The sequence below is a fragment of the Chionomys nivalis genome, chromosome 17, assembly GCF_950005125.1.
Source record: "Chionomys nivalis chromosome 17, mChiNiv1.1, whole genome shotgun sequence".
NCBI classification, from domain to species: Eukaryota; Metazoa; Chordata; class Mammalia; order Rodentia; family Cricetidae; genus Chionomys; species Chionomys nivalis.
This window is the reverse complement of record NC_080102.1, coordinates 58,589,759-58,608,536: the sequence shown is the minus strand read 5'-3', so window position 1 is coordinate 58,608,536 and position 18,778 is coordinate 58,589,759. Positions and strand designations below refer to the sequence as shown.

General features: G+C 46.4%; 1 protein-coding gene across 1 annotated transcript in view; it reads right to left on the bottom strand.

The window, feature by feature from the left end:
• The window catches only part of Acvr1b (activin A receptor type 1B), a 38,699-nt gene extending 20,474 nt beyond the window's left edge, over positions 1-18,225 (bottom strand). The window contains exon 1 of the mRNA XM_057791980.1: positions 18,030-18,225. Coding sequence (XP_057647963.1) covers positions 18,030-18,120 — 91 coding nt within the window. The 5' untranslated portion in view covers positions 18,121-18,225. The remainder of the gene's footprint in view (positions 1-18,029) is intronic.
• Positions 18,226-18,778: the final 553 nt, after the last annotated feature.

The window sequence follows — 18,778 nt, the reverse complement described above, 5'->3', positions numbered from 1 at the left end:
CATTCTTGGCTACTCGTCTGCTAACACTTTTCACTGAAACAAAAGAAACAATAATAAAATTATAAGCATGTTCTGAACTTACTACAAACTTAGTATCCTAAATTTAATTCTTTCTGAAAAGTTAAATCTGGGATAATGACAACAGGCCTTTGTGAAGTCTCACGGTGGTGCAGCAGGTCACTCTGCTCACGTGTGTAAACAGGGTGCGCCTACAAGGCTCCTTACTCTACCACCAGTAAGATATATTAGGAGTAGCAATCACAGCAGAGCCACCACCTCACTTGTGTGTAAACAAGACAGAGGCTGGGATTTTACTCAGCCCTAGAAACTTGTCTACATGTGCAAGGCCCCAGGTTTGGTCCCCAACACTGCAAAGAAAAAAAAAGAAAAAGGAAAAAAAAAAACTGGAAGAAAAGAAAGTGGTCAGAACATGGGCAGTTCTCCCCAGAACAGACTGTTATTAAGGAACCTAATTAGTCAAACCTAAACCAAAGACAAAGATGCCGCAGCAGGACTGAAGCATGGTTCAAACTCTGTCTGACTGGAAGGTGGCTTGTGATAAGATGTGAACGCAAAGTCAATTCAGAAGAAAGGTTGTTTTGAGAAAGGCCAAGCCCCAGCTTGGGGAGACTCTCGCTGCTGTGTGTTCTGTAAAGCTTCAGGAGGACAACGATGCTCAAAGCTGTGCTCAGCCGGGAAGCCCCAGGAATCACCAAGAACTTATACTCACGGCCTCACACACATCACTAGGGGATGCACAGCAGCCTGCTCTGTCCAGGAATTGGCCATAAACACCTAACCAGCTGCAAAGTGAGAGCAACCACGACTCTTAATTTACTCATTACTCCTTAGGGACAACACAGCATGGAGCATTGCCCCGGGGAGGGAGGCACATTGAACCTGCCTCTTCCACATCTACTGGGCAGCCGTCAGGACTAGTGGGTGCAGTTTCTAAAGCATCACTGTATGAGCAGCAGTGGCTTGCCCTGGACCTCATCCAACCTCCCTACAGCCCTTTGTTGGTGCTGTTGATGCACCCCGCAGGCTGTGTCTGGTGGGAGTTCTTTTCTGACAGGCTGATTGATACTTGATACTTGTGGAGTCCAGGGCCTCAGGTTTGCCAGGTAAGAGCTTCACTATTGAGCCATGCAAGTAAGTTCATAGGGTTAAGACAGAGAAAGACAGTGGCTTTCTAGTGTGGTGTGGCGCTCTCAGCTGTTGCCGTAAGGGCACACTGCACAGACTGATTCCGTTATTCTATGTCATCCTCATCCTCTTACGTGAAGCCCATAGAGCTCAGAGCTGAGGCAGATCAACTGTTCTGCTTTGTGAAGAAGGCAAGGAGCTCACAAACGGTATACACAGAGTGCACAGCTCCAGCCTCCAGACTTGCAGACAGGAGTTGCACAGTATTCTCCAATGCCCCTGACAACGCACAGGACCCTAACTTTCAGAACCACTGGAAACACCCACCCAGGCGGACTCCCCATCCTGCAGATGTCCTCCTGGCCTACCAGGTCCTGAGCAGAGGACCTTCCCAAGTCCTCCTGCGGCCGACTCCAGCTGACCCGCCTGCATTCTAAGCAGCCGGCTGTGTCAAGCACATCATGGTAGCTGGTCACCCTAGTTTTCAAAGGCAGTCTGTATATACAGTAAAAAAAAGTTCCTTTTTGTTGTGAGACAGAAAGCACATGACACATGTCAGTCTTTGACAATTCATATTCCATCACCTCACTCTCTTTATTCATAGACATTTTTTTAAAAATATTTATTTATTTATAGCCGGGCGGTGGTGGCGCACGCCTTTAATCCCAGCACTCGGGAGGCAGAGGCAGGCGGATCTCTGTGAGTTCGAGGCCAGCCTGGTCTACAAGAGCTAGTTCCAGGACAGGCACCAAAGCTACAGAGAAACCCTGTCTCGAAAAACAACAACAACAACAAAAAAATATATATATATATTATGTTTACAATATTCTGTCTGTGTGTATGTCTGCAGGCCAGAAGAGGGCACCAGACCTCATTACAGGTGGTTGTGAGCCACCATGTGGTTGCCGGGAATTGAACTCAGGACCTTTGGAAGAACAGACAATGCTCTTAACCACTGAGCCATCTCTCCAGCCCCTCACAGACATTTTTACCTCCTTAAAAAACTCCAAATCAGGTGGCGCACGCCTTTAATCCCAGCACTTGGGAGACAGAGGCAGATGGATCTCTAAGTTCAAGACCAGCTTGGTCTACAGAGCGAGTTCCAAGGTGGCCAGGTCTACACAGAGAAACTCCACAGTCCACAGACACCATTCATCAGTGACTTCAACTTCACTCTGGATCTAGTGAACAACTAAGGACCTTCTGGCATCTCTTTACAATAGGCAGACCAGGTCACTTTACAGTGTTCTGGCTGAAGTGCCATTTAAAGAAATAAACTGTGTTCTATTCACCTCTGGATCTCCAGGATTGAATAGGAGTCAGCTCACAGTAAATGTTTGCTCAAAAAATGGCCACTGGGCTGCTGAGAAGGCTCAGCAGGTAAAGGTACTTGTTGCCAAGCCTGAAGACCCAAGTTTGAACCCTGGAAACTCCACATCTGAGGAGAGGAATCCAGAAAGTTGTCCTCTAATCTAAACACTTGCTGTGGCATGCCCTCCCCCAACACAAAATAAATTAAATGACCGCTTATCACGACAATGCTAAAGACAGAGGAAAAAGAGTTTTGTTCAGTTACTCTACAAGTTCTGAGAGAGCCCCAAAACTCTGTTGTCTGTGCCTGGATCCTAACCACGTGAGTTCAGGCATAGCAAGGCAGCTGGTCCCAGGGTAGCTCTGAGAATCTACAAGTTGCATCTTAAACACTCCCAGTGCCTATCAGTGTTCACAAGTCCATTATCTTCGTCTTCTTCTTCTTCTTCTTTTTTTTTTTTTTTTTTTTTTGGTTTTTTTGAGGCAGGGTTTCTCTGTAGCTTTGGGGTCTGTCCTGGAACTCACTCTGTGTAGATCAGGCTGGCTTCGGACTCACAGAGATCCTCCTGCCTCTGCCTCCCAAGTGCTGGGATTAAAGGCATGCGCCACCACCACCCAGCTAAATCCATTATCTTAAAAGATACTTTTAACTATGTAGTACTCCACTGTGTAAATGTACCACGTTTTTCTTATCCATTCTTCGCTCAAGGGGCATTTAGGTTGTTTCCAGGTTCTGGCTATGACAAACAAAGCTGCTATGAACATAGTTGAGCACATGTCCCTGTGGTACAATTGAGCATCCTCTGGATATATATATACCCAAAAGTGGTATTGCTGGATCTTGAGGAAGGTTGTTTTCTAATTTTCTGAGAAATTACCGTACTGATTTTCAAAGGGGCTGTACCAATTTGCACTCCCACCAGCAATGCAGAAGTGTTCCCTTTTCCCCACAACCTCCCCAGCATAAGTTGTCATCAGTGTTTTTGATCTTGGCCATTCTTACAGGTATAAGATGAAATCTCAGAGTTGTTTTGATTTGCATTTCTCTGATTTGCAGGCAAATGGATGGATCTAGAAAACGTCATATTGAGTGAGGTAACCCAGACCCAGAAAGACAATTATCACATGTACTCACTCATAAGTGGCTTTTAGACATAAAGCAAAGAAAACCAGCCTACAGTTCACAATCCCAGAGAACCTAGACAACTAAGAGAGACTTACATGAATCTAATCTACATGGAAAGTATAAAAAGACAAGATCTCCTGAGTAAATTGGGAGCATGGGGACCTTGGGAGAGGGTTGAAGGGGAGGGGAGAGAAAGGGAGGGGAACAGAGAAAAATGTAGAGCTCAATAAAAAAAACTTTCAGGATTTGGTTTGTTCAAATCTGGACCAAAAAAAAAAAGTTTCAATGCACTTGGCTAAAAACTCTTAAACCTGTTAGGTAGACCCCAATGTCAACATTTCCAGGTGGTTTATCCTGGAGTTTCCCACATTCTGGGTTCTGTTGGCTCCTAGTGGTGCCCTTTTAGCATGTACCGCCTCTGCAGTTTCTGTAACTCAGTTAGATCTGAAGGTCTGATCTGCAACCAATTCAATTTTGCTTCCCCCCACCCCTGCCGTCTTTCTTTGAGATAGGGTCTCACACAGCCCAGACTGGTCCTCCTGCCTTCACCTGCTGAGCGCTAAGGTGCATCTTTACACGGGACTGGTTTTCTACTGAGCTTTATTACTTGATATTTTATGTATGTATTCATACAGTGTTTGCCTCTGTGGATGCATATATGCCACGTATGTACCCGGTGCCTGTATAAGACAGAGGGTGTCAGACCCTCTGGAGCTGAAGTTATAGATGGTGTGAGCCACCACGTGGGTGCTGGGAACCAAATCTGGGTCCTCTGCAAGAGCAGCCAGTGCTCTTAAGAGCTGAGCCATCTCCCCAGCCCCCATCTTTTGGCTTTTCAAGACAGGGTCTTGCTATGTAGCACAGGTCAGCCTTCAACTCCTGCCTCAGCATCCTGACTTATGGGATACCGCCATGCCCAGTGTCAGTTCAAATTTTAACTAGATTAGTGACACACAGAATTTCCTTTTGTAACAGGCCCTACTGCAACACTGTGTCCTCAGCACTGTCCTCCTGCAGCTCAACAGGCACAGTCTTTGGCAAAGACTATGTATCTACTAGATTCTATTGAAAACTCAAAATTGGATTCAATGTATTTCCTTAATAGCTCTAAGATTTAAGAGTGGGCTCTTTAAAATATCTGTTTGTGTGTATTTTCTGCATGTATGTTTGTGTACGTAAGAGGTATGGGGGACAGGGAGGGGAAGAGCGAGCGAGCTTGCTCTCACCTTCAGAGTTCACAGCACAACCCTCATGTGGAAGTGAGAGGTCTCCTGTGTCAGCCAGCTCTCTTCTTCCCTGTGGATCTCAGGGGATCAAACTCGGCTCGTCATGTTCAGTGGAAGAGACACCATGCCAGTCCCTACAAACAGGCTCCTCCTTTGATAATTAAGGTCTGCCATCATTCCTGTCTGATCTAATTCTGTGGCTTGTCCAGCCTCATTATACTGGTCAGGAGGTCAGCATCATATCCCTGCCCCTGCCCCCGGTCAAGTTATTCCATATAAGGACAGGTGGCCTGTCCCTACTGGGACTACTTCCTGCTCTGCCTCAATGCAGCCTACCTTCCCACAGGTTTGCTGTCTGACATCTGCACACTCTGAGTTGTGCCTCCCAGCTGGTGAGAGAGAACCCTCACTTGCTACTGAGCCTCCCAACTCTGGGGCTGCACAATGCAGAATTACTTCATAGAACATCCAGTCACTGGAAAATTTCTAAAACTCTCACAGACATTGTATGATAGATTTTGCTCTTTTTTAAAAAATTTTTCTTTCTTTCTTTTTTCCCTTTTTAGTTTTTCAAGACAGGATTTCTCTGTGTAAGCTATCTTGGCTGTCCTGGAACTCACAGAGATCCATCTGTCTCTGCCTCCCAAGTGCTGGGATTAAAGGTGTGCGCCACTGGCAGGCTAGTGCACTTTTTCTTGACTAGGGCTGTCTTATTCTCTGCCTTCCACAATCCCCGTTCTTTAAACTTTAAAGGTGTAGGTAAATGCTGATGGTGGCTCCCAGAGCAGGAGCCATAACACCAGAAGCAGAGCAGCAGTGGAAAGAAAAACAAATTTAAACATCACTGAATACAGGGTGCAGAATCTGAGAGCCCTTCAATTAGTGCTCTCTATTTACTAAGTAATGTAGTTATAAGGAGAATTTTCAAAATAAATTCATAATATAAAAAAACTGGGACCCTAATTTGTTCACCAAGATATAAATTCTACATAATATGTATTAAATGCATCATCATATCTATCTATCTATCTATCTATCTATCTATCTATCTATCTATCTATCTATCTATCAAGACAGGGTCTCACTATGTAGCTCTGGCTGTCCTAGAACTCACTATAAGGACCAGGCTAATCTCAAACTCACCTGCTTCTGCTTCCTGAGTACTGGGATTAAAGGTGTGAGCCTATCTATGCCTAGCTATCATATATGTGTATAAGATTTATTTTATTTTTAGTTATGTGTAGTTGTACCTGCGTGTTGGTATGTGCTCAGAGGCGAGCAGAGGGCACCAGATCTCCTGGAGTTGTTGTTACAGGTGGTTGCGAGTCGCCTGAAGTGGCGCGACCAGGTTCTCCACAAGAGCATACATATTCTCCAGTTATCCTGCTATATAAATTTACTATGTACGAGATGACACAGTACAATTACTATTAAACCGACAATGCCCCCCGACCCAGTGATAGAAAAGTTGACGATAAAATTCATATAAATTACAAGGGATCCTGAATAGTCAAGACAATCACAGAGAGCAGAAATAAAAGAACAAAGTTGAGCTGGACCTGGACGGTGGTGCGCACACCTTTAATCCCAGCACTTGAGAGGCAGAGGCAGGTGGATCTCTGTGAGTTCAAGGCCAGCCTGGTCTACAGAGGGAGTTCCAGGATAGGCTCCAAAGCTACACAGAGAAACCCTGACTCAAAACAAAACAAAACAAAAAGAAAAAAGAAAAAGAAAGAAAAGAACAAAGTTGAAGGACCAACACTGACCTACATTTCTCAATTTCAAACTCTCCCCAAAGACATACTTACTGCTGGCAAAAGGACAGACATATAGATCAAAGAAATTTAGAGTTCAGAAACAAAACCATACATTTATGATCAACTGCTTTCAACAATTGTACCTAGAATATTCAAAAGGGAAAATATCTTTTCAGCAAGTTAACTCAAGGGGAGAGAGTAGGTTAAAAACATAACTAACTCTACTTGTAACCAGTACACAGGAGGCTGGATAGGAGGGCTGTAAATCCCAGGTCAATGTGAGCTACATAGCAAGATCTATCTTAAAAACACAAACAAAACGAAGCACTTGGGAAGAAGAGGCAGGCAATCTCTGAGTTTGAGTCCAGTTTGGACTACAGAATGAATTCCAGGACAGCCAGGGTTGTTACACAGAGAAAAACCTGTCTCAGAAAACCAATCAACCAACTAACAACAACAAAAACAAAAAACAAAACAAGCCAGCTAGATGGCTCAGTAAGAAAAGGAGCGTGCCACCAAGCCTAGCCAGCTGAGCTTGGTTCCTGGGACTGCACAGTAGAACACTGACTCCCAAAGATGTGTCTGGCTTCCACATGTGCACTCCCACCCCACACAAAATCAATCAAAACCACGGTATACAGCACTGCAGAAAAATACCTGACTGTCCCTTGATAAGAGGAACAGAGCCACCACATAGTCCACTCCTAGCCATTTACCAAAAAGAAACAGAAAACAAAAACATGCACAGGAACAGTCACAAAAAATTCCAAATGCCCATCAAATGATGAGCAGATAAGCAAAATGTGGTTTATTCCTACAAGGGAATCATTCATTACTCAGCCATAGGAAGGAAGCAATTACACACACTACATACAGATGAATCCTGAAAACACTGCAGAGAAAAGAAACCATGTCATGCGGTTCCACTAGATGACATGCCTAAACATGGACTTGGGGTCTGTAGGTGTTACTGAGGGTGGAGGCAGTGATTAATGAGGTTTCTTATTAAAGTTTTCTCTTGGAGTAATGAGAAACTTTAAAATTCCATAATGGTGGTAGTCTGGATATTGTGAAAGGCTTTAATGCCACCAAGTGTACACTTTCAAGTGGTTAAAATAAGTCAATTCAGCTATATGTATTTTATAACAATTTAAACTCCCATAAATTCACACACCCAAAGCGAAACAAAATCCTAGTCTATGCACAGGAAAATGATCTGGAGGCAAAGTACTTTTCCAAGTATTGTCTAGGTTTCCCGCCATGTCCCAAGAATCTCTGACCTACACAAGAAGGGGTGCCAGGGTTCTGTCAGCTGTCCTGGTCCTTCTCTTATCTAACACACTATCTGGTAAACTCAGAAAAAAACCAAGTCAGATCAACACTGTAACTGATAAATCTCAGCCCAGTAAGTTACATGCATTTCTAGATTGGCAAGTTATTTATATTAGATTTATTAATTTTATGTGTTTTCCCTGCACACACACACGTCTGTGTATCAGATATGTGCTTGCAGGTCATGGAGAGCATCAGATCCCCTTTAACTGGAGTTACAGATAGTTGTGAGCCATCACATGGGCACTGGGAATTGAACCCAGGTCCAGTGCTTTTAAACACTGAGCCATTTCTCTAGTCCATATTTCTCTAGTCCATATTGAGACAGGGTCTCACTGTGTAGCTCTGCTTGGTTCAGAACTTTCTATTTAGACCAGGATTGTCTCAAACTCACAGATCCACCGGAATGCCTGAGTGCTGGGATTAAGGACACGTGCTACCCCACCCAATCTCTTTAGAGAGAGGATCTCAGACACCGCAGGATAGCCTTGAACTTCTTCTGAGTGGCTCCCTTGAGTGCTGGGATTTCAATCACGTACCACCATGTGCAGTTTTATCAGGGGCTGGGCTTTCCCCACATTAGGCTCGGAATCTACCAATTGAGCTGCACCCCCAGCCCCTACACTGTCATTTTCCCCTACTGCTTAAAATATGAAAAAACAATTAACTACAGATATAAACAATTGCCAAAATAGTTATTAAAGTCTTGTAGTGGGGGCTAGTGGGATGACTCGACTAATAAAGCACTTCCTGTCCTGCCTGATGACCTGTGACCCTCAAGGTAAAAGGAAAAAACTTCCGGCTTGATGACCTATGACCCTCATGGCAGAAGGAGAGAACAGACTCCTGAGAGTTGTTCTCTCTCTCTCTCTCTCTCTCTCTCTCTCTCTCTCTCTCTCTCTCTCTCTCTCTCTCTCACACACACACACACACACACGCACACACGTGCATGTGCCTTGGAACATGTGCCCCTCCCCACAAATAAATTAAAACCACACCACAACAACATAAGAAAATCTGAATAGAGGTATCTGACCCTGAACTGTCACAGACAGAGGTAATATTTGGTTTGCTTAGGGCAGAAAAGGGTAAGAAGGCAGTGATTGGGGACAGATACTGAGCCCCAAAGTTCTAACTATACTAAGTAGAAAACCTTTGCGTCAGCAAGGCAATTACATGCTATTGGCTACCCCCTCCCAACGTCTCATTTTCATCCTTCATGATCATCAAAAGTGAATCTTCAAAAAGACAAAAAGTTCTGAGTGCTGAGACACTATACAGTCAGGGGGCACAATGCACTTGGTAGGATCCAGAAAACTGTACTGGTTAAAAAAAAAAAAAAAAAAAAAAAAAAAAAGCACTTATGGAAAAAAATGTACCTGACTCAATAAAGGCAGTTTTTGTATTGGGGGCAAACCCCATCTGTTTAACAATAAAGGCACTGGATAAACTTGGCATTTAATTCCAGACTTGGAAAAGATCTTGGATGGAGTTTGCATAAGAGAAAGGTGTCTGGAAAGCCAGGCCCACACTACACCATTCTGTGAGCAGCCCTTTTTGAGATCTGCTAGGAGACAAACCCAACCCTAGAGAGCTGTTTAAACAAGTTCAACTTTAAGCCTCGGGTGTAGAGAATGAAAGCTTTGTTCTCACTCAGAAGAGATGTTTGATGTTTATGCTAAGGAGACCTGTCACTGCAATTTAATTTATGACGATGGTAAATACCCGAACTTCACACAGGGCCCACCTGCTGCCCAGGAGAACGCAAGCGCAAACTAAGCAGACATCGCTAGGAGCAAACATGTGCAAAGCTCTCAGACCTAAACACGCAGACTCAGCTGCTGTATTTAGAGATTGAGTAACTTGGTTTATTCTCCTTAACTTAGTTTATAACAAACACAGAGAGCAAGTGGGTTTTTGTTTGTTTGTTTTGGCTACACTTGTGTAGACACACTTCTGGCTCATTAGAGCAGGGGGATATTTATCACGGGTGTTCTCTTCCTCACCCATTTACTATACTTTAAGCAGAGAGCAGTGAACCTTACACTTGTGAGGCAGAAGAGCAAGGGATGACTTTCTGCCAACTAGAGTAATGCAGAAGAAAAAACAAACAAACAAACAAAAATCAACCAAGAAGGAGAAACTAATGAGGCTGACATTAAGTTAATTTGGCTGCAATAAAACAAATATGTAATATCACACACAGATATCAGAGAGGTAAGAAGAGAAATTATGTCCAAATAATTCACAAATAGCCACAGCATTTCTGAGTGGCTGGGATTTAGAACAAAATAAAGCAAAATAAAATAGAACAAGGGGCCGGCTAGAGAGATGGCTCAGAAGAGCACCGGCTGCTCTCACTGAGGACCTGTATTTGGTTACCGGCACCCACCTGGCAGCTCACAACCATCTGTTACTCTAGTTCCAGGGGATCTGGCACCCTCTTTTGGCCTCCAAAGATATCAGGCACACCTGAAGTACTTATAAGACATGCAGGCAAAATATCCATGATATTTAAAAAATGATTAAAAATATATCAGGAAATAAATTATAGCAAGACAGAACTGGAATTATTTACCTAGGATTTTACTGAGAGGATGGAAAATGAACAAATTCAATTTAACAAATTTATTAGGTACTTAAAATCCACAAGATTCTATGTCCAGCTGAAGGACCCACTGTTTGAAGGTCAGAGGAGCAGAACCCCTAAGCAATGTGCCCCCCAACACTACCATAAGGAAAGGTGCTGACCAGGAAAACACAGGAGGATGGAATTCCCTGGGAATATTATATTTAGCTTGGAAAAGGAGAGAAGAGACAGGAAAGGCTTGGGGCCATGAAAATACAAGGCACACTAGGCCCACACTGAAATGACAATGCCAACAACAGTGCTAAGGTTCCAGCTAGCGAAAAGGGCAACAAGAAGACCAGGGCCAGATGAGATTGATGATGCCAATCTTAGGGCCACGAGTTGAGCCTCGAAACGCATGGAAGCAGCAGGGCCATGGGATAGAGCGGGTAAAACCTGCAGCAGGAGAAGGCAGAGGAAGACTGTGGCGGTAGCTGGGTTAGAAGCACCTCAGCAGAGCCCAGCACTTAGAGCACACATCTTAGAGTCCCACCACCCAAGCACTGGTCACCTCTCAAACACAAAGACCAGCGGCACAGGAGTGAACAACCCAGAGCCAGTTCAGTGCCCAGGGGCTGCACTTCTACGAGAGAGATGCTTTTTATTGCCACCATCACCCCAGTGCGTGAGGAGGTTCCTAACTCCTGAAGTTCTCTGCAATTCCAACAAGCGAACGAACTGCTAAAAGGCAAGGATAGTCCCCTTAATTCAGCTCTAGGCCAGGCATGCACGGGGCTGCACTGACGCAATCTTATCTACGACTATGAGTGTTAAGTGCGATATACAAACACATACTAAGACAATGCCTGACGACTGAGTGCAAAGGGGCTCCTTCACAAATTCTTAGAAACTCCTCGGGTCAGTTCGACCCAAGTTAACCTGGAAAGCCCATAAATCCCATTTTCCCTCCATATAAATTCTAAGCCTCAGCCTCCTGGCTGCTCAGAGTACAGACATGCCACCACATCACTGCAAGGACTTTCACACAGAGATGCTGAGCTACTGGGCCACATCCTCAAGCCCATCCTGCGCCATTTCTCCTGTTGTTTCACTTTCCCCACTGCTGTCTTACTCACCACACACATGTACATGTAATTAAAAAAAAAAAAACCTCTTTACTATTTCAGTTTCTACAGGTCAGAGTCCAAGCACAGCAAGATGATGTCAGCTAAAATTCTCCTCTACGATGAGGTCCTCTTCCAAGTTTAATGGTTGTTTGCTAGATCCACTGCCTGGCAAGGACTCAAACCCTACTATAAGAAAAGGACCACTCTCTCAGCTCCTTGTCTGACTGCCACGTGCCTGTTGGGACGGGAAACTTATAACGTGGCTGCTTGCTTGCTTCCAAGCCAGATGGGGAATCTCTAATTTCTTTTCTGCAATGGACTGAGAATCAGTCTTTAAAGGGCAAGTTCAATGACACCAAGCCCATCTACTTGAACATCAATTGACTGTCAAATCCCCAAGTAGTACCAACATCAACAGTATTGGTGATGGTGTCACCAGGGTGACTGACTGGGTCCAGGTGGATAGACATTAAGTCCCAGGACTCTGTGGGAGACAGAGGGTGGCTACAGGAAGCACAATCCCCTTAGCTGTCCACTGTCCATCTCATTTGGCAGAAGGTAGGCATTGTGCTAATGTCTAGTCCATTGGGGGTGTTCACCAAGTGCTAATAAAATCTGTGCACCAACAATAAAATCTGTGCACCAACAATGTATTCGATATGTATATGCTTATCTACTTACAGGACTTCGAGGTGTATATTACAATTCTGGGGGCTGGGAATGTAGTGTTTGACCAGTATTCATGAGACTCTGGATCCCATCCCCAGCACTGCCAAAAACCAACAACGACGACAAAAATTCAGGTGCAGTGACACCATTAGTCCTCAGAGACCAGGGTGATGGTTCATCCCTGAGTGACCATGAGAACCTAAGTCCAGAACCGCAGCACTCGCAGCACCCACATAAGCGCCAAGGACTGGGAAAGCATGTGGTAGGGAGACAGCCAGACCCCCATGGGCTTGCTGACCAGCTAATCTATCCAAGAGAGCCTGTCTCCAAAAATAAGGTGGACAATGATGGGGAAAAAAACTTGGCATCAATCTCTGGTCTCCATACATGCATGCATGAACAAGTGTGCCTGCTTACATATATGCGTACATCATACATATACACACAAAAAGACCTTAAAATTTTACATGATGTAATTTATCTCTAGAACATTTATTTAACTGATGAAATTAAACATCATTATTCTGATTCCATTCATATGAATTTGTCTACTTGCTAAAAGTTATCTGTAACCCCAAAACACAACGCTTACAGTCTTCCTGGCCACTCGAGGACATGCACAGAGCAGTAAGACTTGAGCAGCCCAACACACATGTTCCCAGTGGAGGTCAAACAAGGCGACACTCTGCTTTCCTTCGGCTCTCATACTGTAAACACATGTCCTCTTGGCAGTATATTTAGTGCCATACTTTTGTTGATGATTTTTTATGTAAAACAGTCCCCAAGCACAGTGCTGAAGTGGTGTCTGGTGTTCTCAAGCACAAAAAGACAGTGATATGCCTTAGACAGAATGATGCATTAGGTAAGCTTGATTCAGGCAAGAGTTACAGTTTTTGCTGAAGTTCCAAGCACCAATAATGTGTATTAAATAGTGTGTCTATGCAGAACACATGGTTATCTCTGGCTCACCTGATGACGACGCTATGATCAAGGCTTGCAAGAACCTAACCCTGTACTTCCCTGGGAGCAATGGCTCTGACGGATTAGCAGTGTCAGTGGCCACTTATCAACCGTAACTACCAGGCAGAGTGCACAGTGAAGCAGAGGATGGAATGGCCGCACTGGGCACACTCCAGCCCATCTTCCTCAGAGCACTCAGCCAGTAATTGTGTTTACTTATTTATTTTTAGTTTAAGCCACAGTGATGTTAAGTTCCACAACAGTGGGCATTTGAGAACTTTTGTTCATTATTGTGTGTTATTTCCTCATGCCAAAGCTGTTCTAGGAACATACCCAACTGAATGAACACAGAAATCCCCTGTATGTAACTATGTAAATAACAGGGCGATGCGATATTTGTATTTTCATTATGTAAATTCAAAGTACTCAGTAGGACAAATGCAGGGTTCAGACTAGATAGAAAGAAGAAGAGAAAAAAAGACGACCACAAACTGAGAAGACAAAAGCAAGTGGATCTCTGAGTCCGAGGCCACCCTGGTCTGCCCAGCAAGTTCCAGGACAGCCAAGGTTACAGAGAGAAACCTTGTTGCAAAAACCACGCCCCCCAACCCCTCAAAAAAGGTGACCACATGGCCTCAAGAGATACTACCTCTGCCATTCAGAGAGGGCAAGGTCCGCTGAAATGGAGACTTTCCCGGCTAAACCAAACTCTAGCGGGTCTAGAGAAGGGGAAGGAGGCTGCTCTCAGGACCACTGGTGTCCATGCTCCACTTATCCTGGATGAAAGCCAGCAGGTAGACAAGCGGGCACAGCAGGCAAGGGCGGAGATGGCGCTGCCGGAGTCCAGGCGCAGGGTAAGCCATGCATGGGGTAGGAACACTGAGATGAGCAGAACAGAGCAGGTCTTCGAGCAAACAGAGAAATTCGAGTCAGAAGCCAAAACGCCAGTGACTTCCCCAGTCTAGGCGAGACTGGGGTAAGGATACCTGCCACACAGCCAGCACTGTAAGTTCAGTGAGGAAGATGGCCAGGACTCTGTAAATATGGGGGGACAAGGAGATAACGCCCCCATGCCAGGAAGCACAAGAACTCAGCACAAAGAGGCAGGATCCCAGAATTACTGTTGACTACTGTTCTAAGGCAAACTTCAGAAAGAGCGAATAAAATTGACATACAGCCACCATAGCAGAATTCTAATTTAACCTTCAAAAATAAAGAGGATCTAAAGTGCCCTGAGCTGGGAATTCCATTCCCCCCGTGATACCCTGCACTCCTGGGTACTTATGAGAACAGACTGCAACACAATTCAACTCATGTTCCGAATGCAACAAGCAGCCTCGACAGGGCATGCCGAAAGCAGCGGCATGTCCCTCCTCTCCAGCTCCTCTTTACTGAATCATATTTTGGTAGCAAGGTTACAATTAGCTCACCGGTGGAGAATAAACCTATTTATAACACAGCAGTCCCCCCTGAAAGGCACAATCATCTAAAAGGGGTTTAGAGGAAAATAAAGTACAGCTTCTTCCCCTACTGCCTGCAGACTCCCAAGGTCTTCCCAGATGGAGTCCTCGGTCTAACCTTCCTGAGTTCACAGTTGCCATCCTGGCCACCTCTCAGCCTCCATGTTCTTATGTAACATTTACATAGTACCATAAACACACCCAGAGTTGCATAACATTGCCAACCAATAAAGCCTAAAGCAGGTCACTCCCTCAGCCTGTCTTTGATTAGCCCAGGTATGCTGCCGGACCTATGAGGAAAAAGCCTGCCAAAGGCAGAAATCAACTCGAGGAAATATGAACCCTGGCTACCAAAAAGCAAAATAAGAAATGAGCCACACTGACATGTGGTGTGTCTATCAATCAAAGTATGTTATTCTGCCCCATAAGATAAAAAGTAACCCAACATTGCTTCTTCACTGAAGTCAGAGACTGTCTAAAAATACCTCCCCGCCAACTGGCTATCAGTAAGTCAGCTCACAAATGTCCCAATAAGAGTGACATACAGTATTTTCTTATTTCCAGAGGAAAACTGAGGCAGTAACAGTTACTTGTTCAAGGACAGCCTATAAGGAGACCAAGGTGCCGAGTGCCAGCCTCCTCCCTCCATCTGGTTCTAACCTTTAACCGGAGTAGCCATTTTAATATGCTTTATCACATCTGCCCCAGGAGCTGTTGGAACAAACTAATCAGAGCTCCCCTTTCTCTCCAGAGGAGTTCTCCTCCACTGCACTTCAAATCCATGCCCACTGAACAAAGTTACAAGGCTGGGATTGGGATTACATTTTTGGGCTGCTCACAGAAACACTAATTGTCCCTGTCAGAACCTCAAATGCCTCTCTCTTGCTGCTTTTGTCTTTAAAAAATGTCATGTTCTTCTCCTAACTTAATTTTACATTTTATAATACTAACGTGAAAATTCCTGAGAGGGCTGAAAACACACACACCTATCAAATGGATGCTGTTTCTAGGGTGACATCACTCCCCTTATCACAGGCTTTGTACTAAGGCCCAGTTTTCATTAATTAATAGAACACCTATCTCTTGCTGCCCTCACACGGTGTCCACACCCCAGGCATGAGAACTGCCTGTCTGGGCCACTTCTCCAGCCCACACAGAGGAGCACTATATAGGAAATGCAGGGGAGGGAAAAAAATCAACTTCTTGTTATCCCAGCCTCTACTTTCCCAGAAGTGACGTTTTACTTTAAGCCTTTTGCAACAGTGGTCTCTGTAGTATGCACTGTTGGCAACTAGATGTGTCCCGGAAAAAACTGCAGTGTCTGGCCAAGAAGTTTAAAGGCCTCAGAGAATGTTTGCTGGACACATAACCGAATTCAAAAAAAGAACCCAGTTCCCTATTATACCCACCCACCCTCACCCCAACAAACATTCATTTTAGGGAAGGTACAAAACAAAAACAACACACTGACTTCTACTACATGCAGAACCAGTTGGATTACCAATTAAACATTCTTAACTATGTTACAACAAGAAAAACCCAGAGAGAGATACACCAAATCAGTAGGGAAAGACTGCTTCAAAATCCTGGAGATGTTAGAGGCAGGATATTAACCCCCCTGGAGGGGCTTAAAGGTTTATTTAGACACACACAACATGATAGACCTGAAGACGCAGACTCCTTATTTTACTATCCTGCTGGAGACACAGCACGGTCACATAGTCCAAAACCATGGCCCATTAGGCCCAGCAAACAGTCTGACTTATGAAAACCATTCTCTCCCCGCAAATGTAAGGCTCTGTTTGTCAGTCTCCACCGCACAGTTACCTATGACAAAGCAGCAACATGAAGAACACAGCACAGTGCCTAACAGAAGCATTAGCCGGTGAACAAAGACCCGGCTGCACAAGCCTCACAACTGTGAGAGACAACACATCCAAGCAGAAGATAATAAACTTGTTTTTGAGACTCCAAAGTAGCATGGTGTGGTCTACTGAGGGTCTGTTACTAAAGCAAGACCCACCTGAAAATCGTGTGTGTGTGTGTGTGTGGTGTGTGTGTGTAAGCTCCAGGCACACACCACACACACTTGATCTCCCATTGCTGGAAGGTTGGGGGCCGCTGAGAAGTCAAAAGCAGCAGGCTTTGTCCAACGGGATCAATGAGTATAATCCTAACCGCCCCACCATTACCCGTGTGTGGGTCAATAATCGCTTCGATGTAACTGCCAAATATAACCTTCATCTGCAACCCCAATGCCAAGACACATTTGAGAATACTATCAAATGAAATATTTTAGGGTTTCATGTGCTCTTCCCACCCCCCAAAGCCTCATAAACAACACAGCCAGTGGAGTGTCCCACAGAAATGTCTACACCTCAGTAGTGGGAAAGGTGGGGGTGGGCCCGGCCCGCACAAGGCCTTGGGGGTTGGAAGGTGAGGGGTGTGTGTGTGGTGGGGTGCTGGAGGAGGCACTGTGTACTGACCAAGGTCCAGAGAGATGGTGCAAAGGTGGGGTCTTTAAATTAAATTGGGGTGGGGAGTTGAACGATGTTCCAGGATTTCACCTGAAAAGCATACTCAAAGTGATTAACTGAATGGCCCCCTGGGGCGGGGTGGGGGAGGCAAGGAGGAAAGCAAACACAAATACGCCTAGATTCAGATTACCAGCTGGGAAACTAGGTTTCACAGGGTTGGAGGTGTGGAAGCCAAGCTCCAAAAAGGTTTAGGGGCCTGTTCGCCCCATTTCCTCCAAACAGCTTCTACAGGCATGGATATCCGAGGGGGGGGTGCCCTGCAGAACCCAAGGGAGTGAGCAAGGAAGACGAAATGTGATTCCGGTGCCGAGAACATCAAGGTGGTAGGGGAGGGAGGGTAGAGGCACCCCAAGCTGAAGGAAGGTTAGAGACCCCCCTATCCTTGTAGCCCAGGGTACGTATCGGCTCTAGGTATCAGGTCACCTCGGAGAAACAAGCCCCCCTTGCCGAACCCCACAATCTTGGCGGGAGAAAAGGCGCCCCCAGGAGCATCTGCTGGCAGGGAATAACCCCCCTCACACGGACGTGATGAAGGGCAGGAGCCGGGGACCTCCACATCTCGGGGAAGCCTGGGCTGTGAGCGGAGGGAGCTGAGGGAGCTGGAAGCGCGACCCCCGGAGCGCCCGGGTCGGGCTCCGCCTGGAAGAGCGCGCGGGTCCCCAAGGCTGACCCCCGCCACCCCGGCCCTCCGCGCCCCCCGCCCGGCCATATTGCGCGGCTGGGGAGGGGGCGCGCCCGAGCCCCACGGCGGGTGCGAGGCCTCGCCTGGCCCTCTCCATCCCGCGCCGCCCCCCCGGCCCGGGACTCACCCTGGATCCCCCGGGGCCCAGACCCGCCGCTGCCGGCGAGCAGGAGGACAACAAGGGGGAAGAAGGAGGAGGCTCCGGCCGACTCCGCCATAGTAACCGCCGCCGCAGCCCAGCAGCGCCCAGCGCGCGCGCGCGCCCCCGGCGCCTCCCTCCTCCCGCCCGCGCGCCCCCGGCTCCTTCGCTCCGCGCCGGCACGTGAGCTCCCGGGAGCCGGTGCGGCGGCCGCCGCGCGCGCCCCCGAAGGGCGGGGCCGGGTGCGCGCGGGCGCCCGCCTTAAAGGGGAGGGTCCCTGTTAAAGGGGCGGAGGCTCGCCTCGGCCAACCTCGCGCGCCTGTGTGGAGCCCAGCGGAGAGCCGGGGAGGCGGGGTCGGGCGGCCTCCTCCCTCTCCCTCCTTCCCAGCGCCCACCCTCCGGCCCATTGAGTCCTGCAGGGTTGGTCTCTCGGGTCTGCTAACCGGCGTCCTCGCGAGACTCCCCCTTGTAGCCCTCTGGACACAACAACCTGTGCGGTCGTCTTTTCAAAATTTATCCAGACTGGCACAGCTGAGAGACTTGGTGAGGGTGCTGCCTCAGGTAGAACCCTTTTGATAAATAGTGTGATAGTACCTATCAAACGTCTCCCAGTATGCTTCACATTTGCCCGGCTTTTACGCTATCTGTCTTCAGGAAATAATGTGGCTAAATATTTACGCAAAATGTCCCTTGCTTATTTATCATTGGGAAAGCTGGAAACTAGAGAAGCAATAATA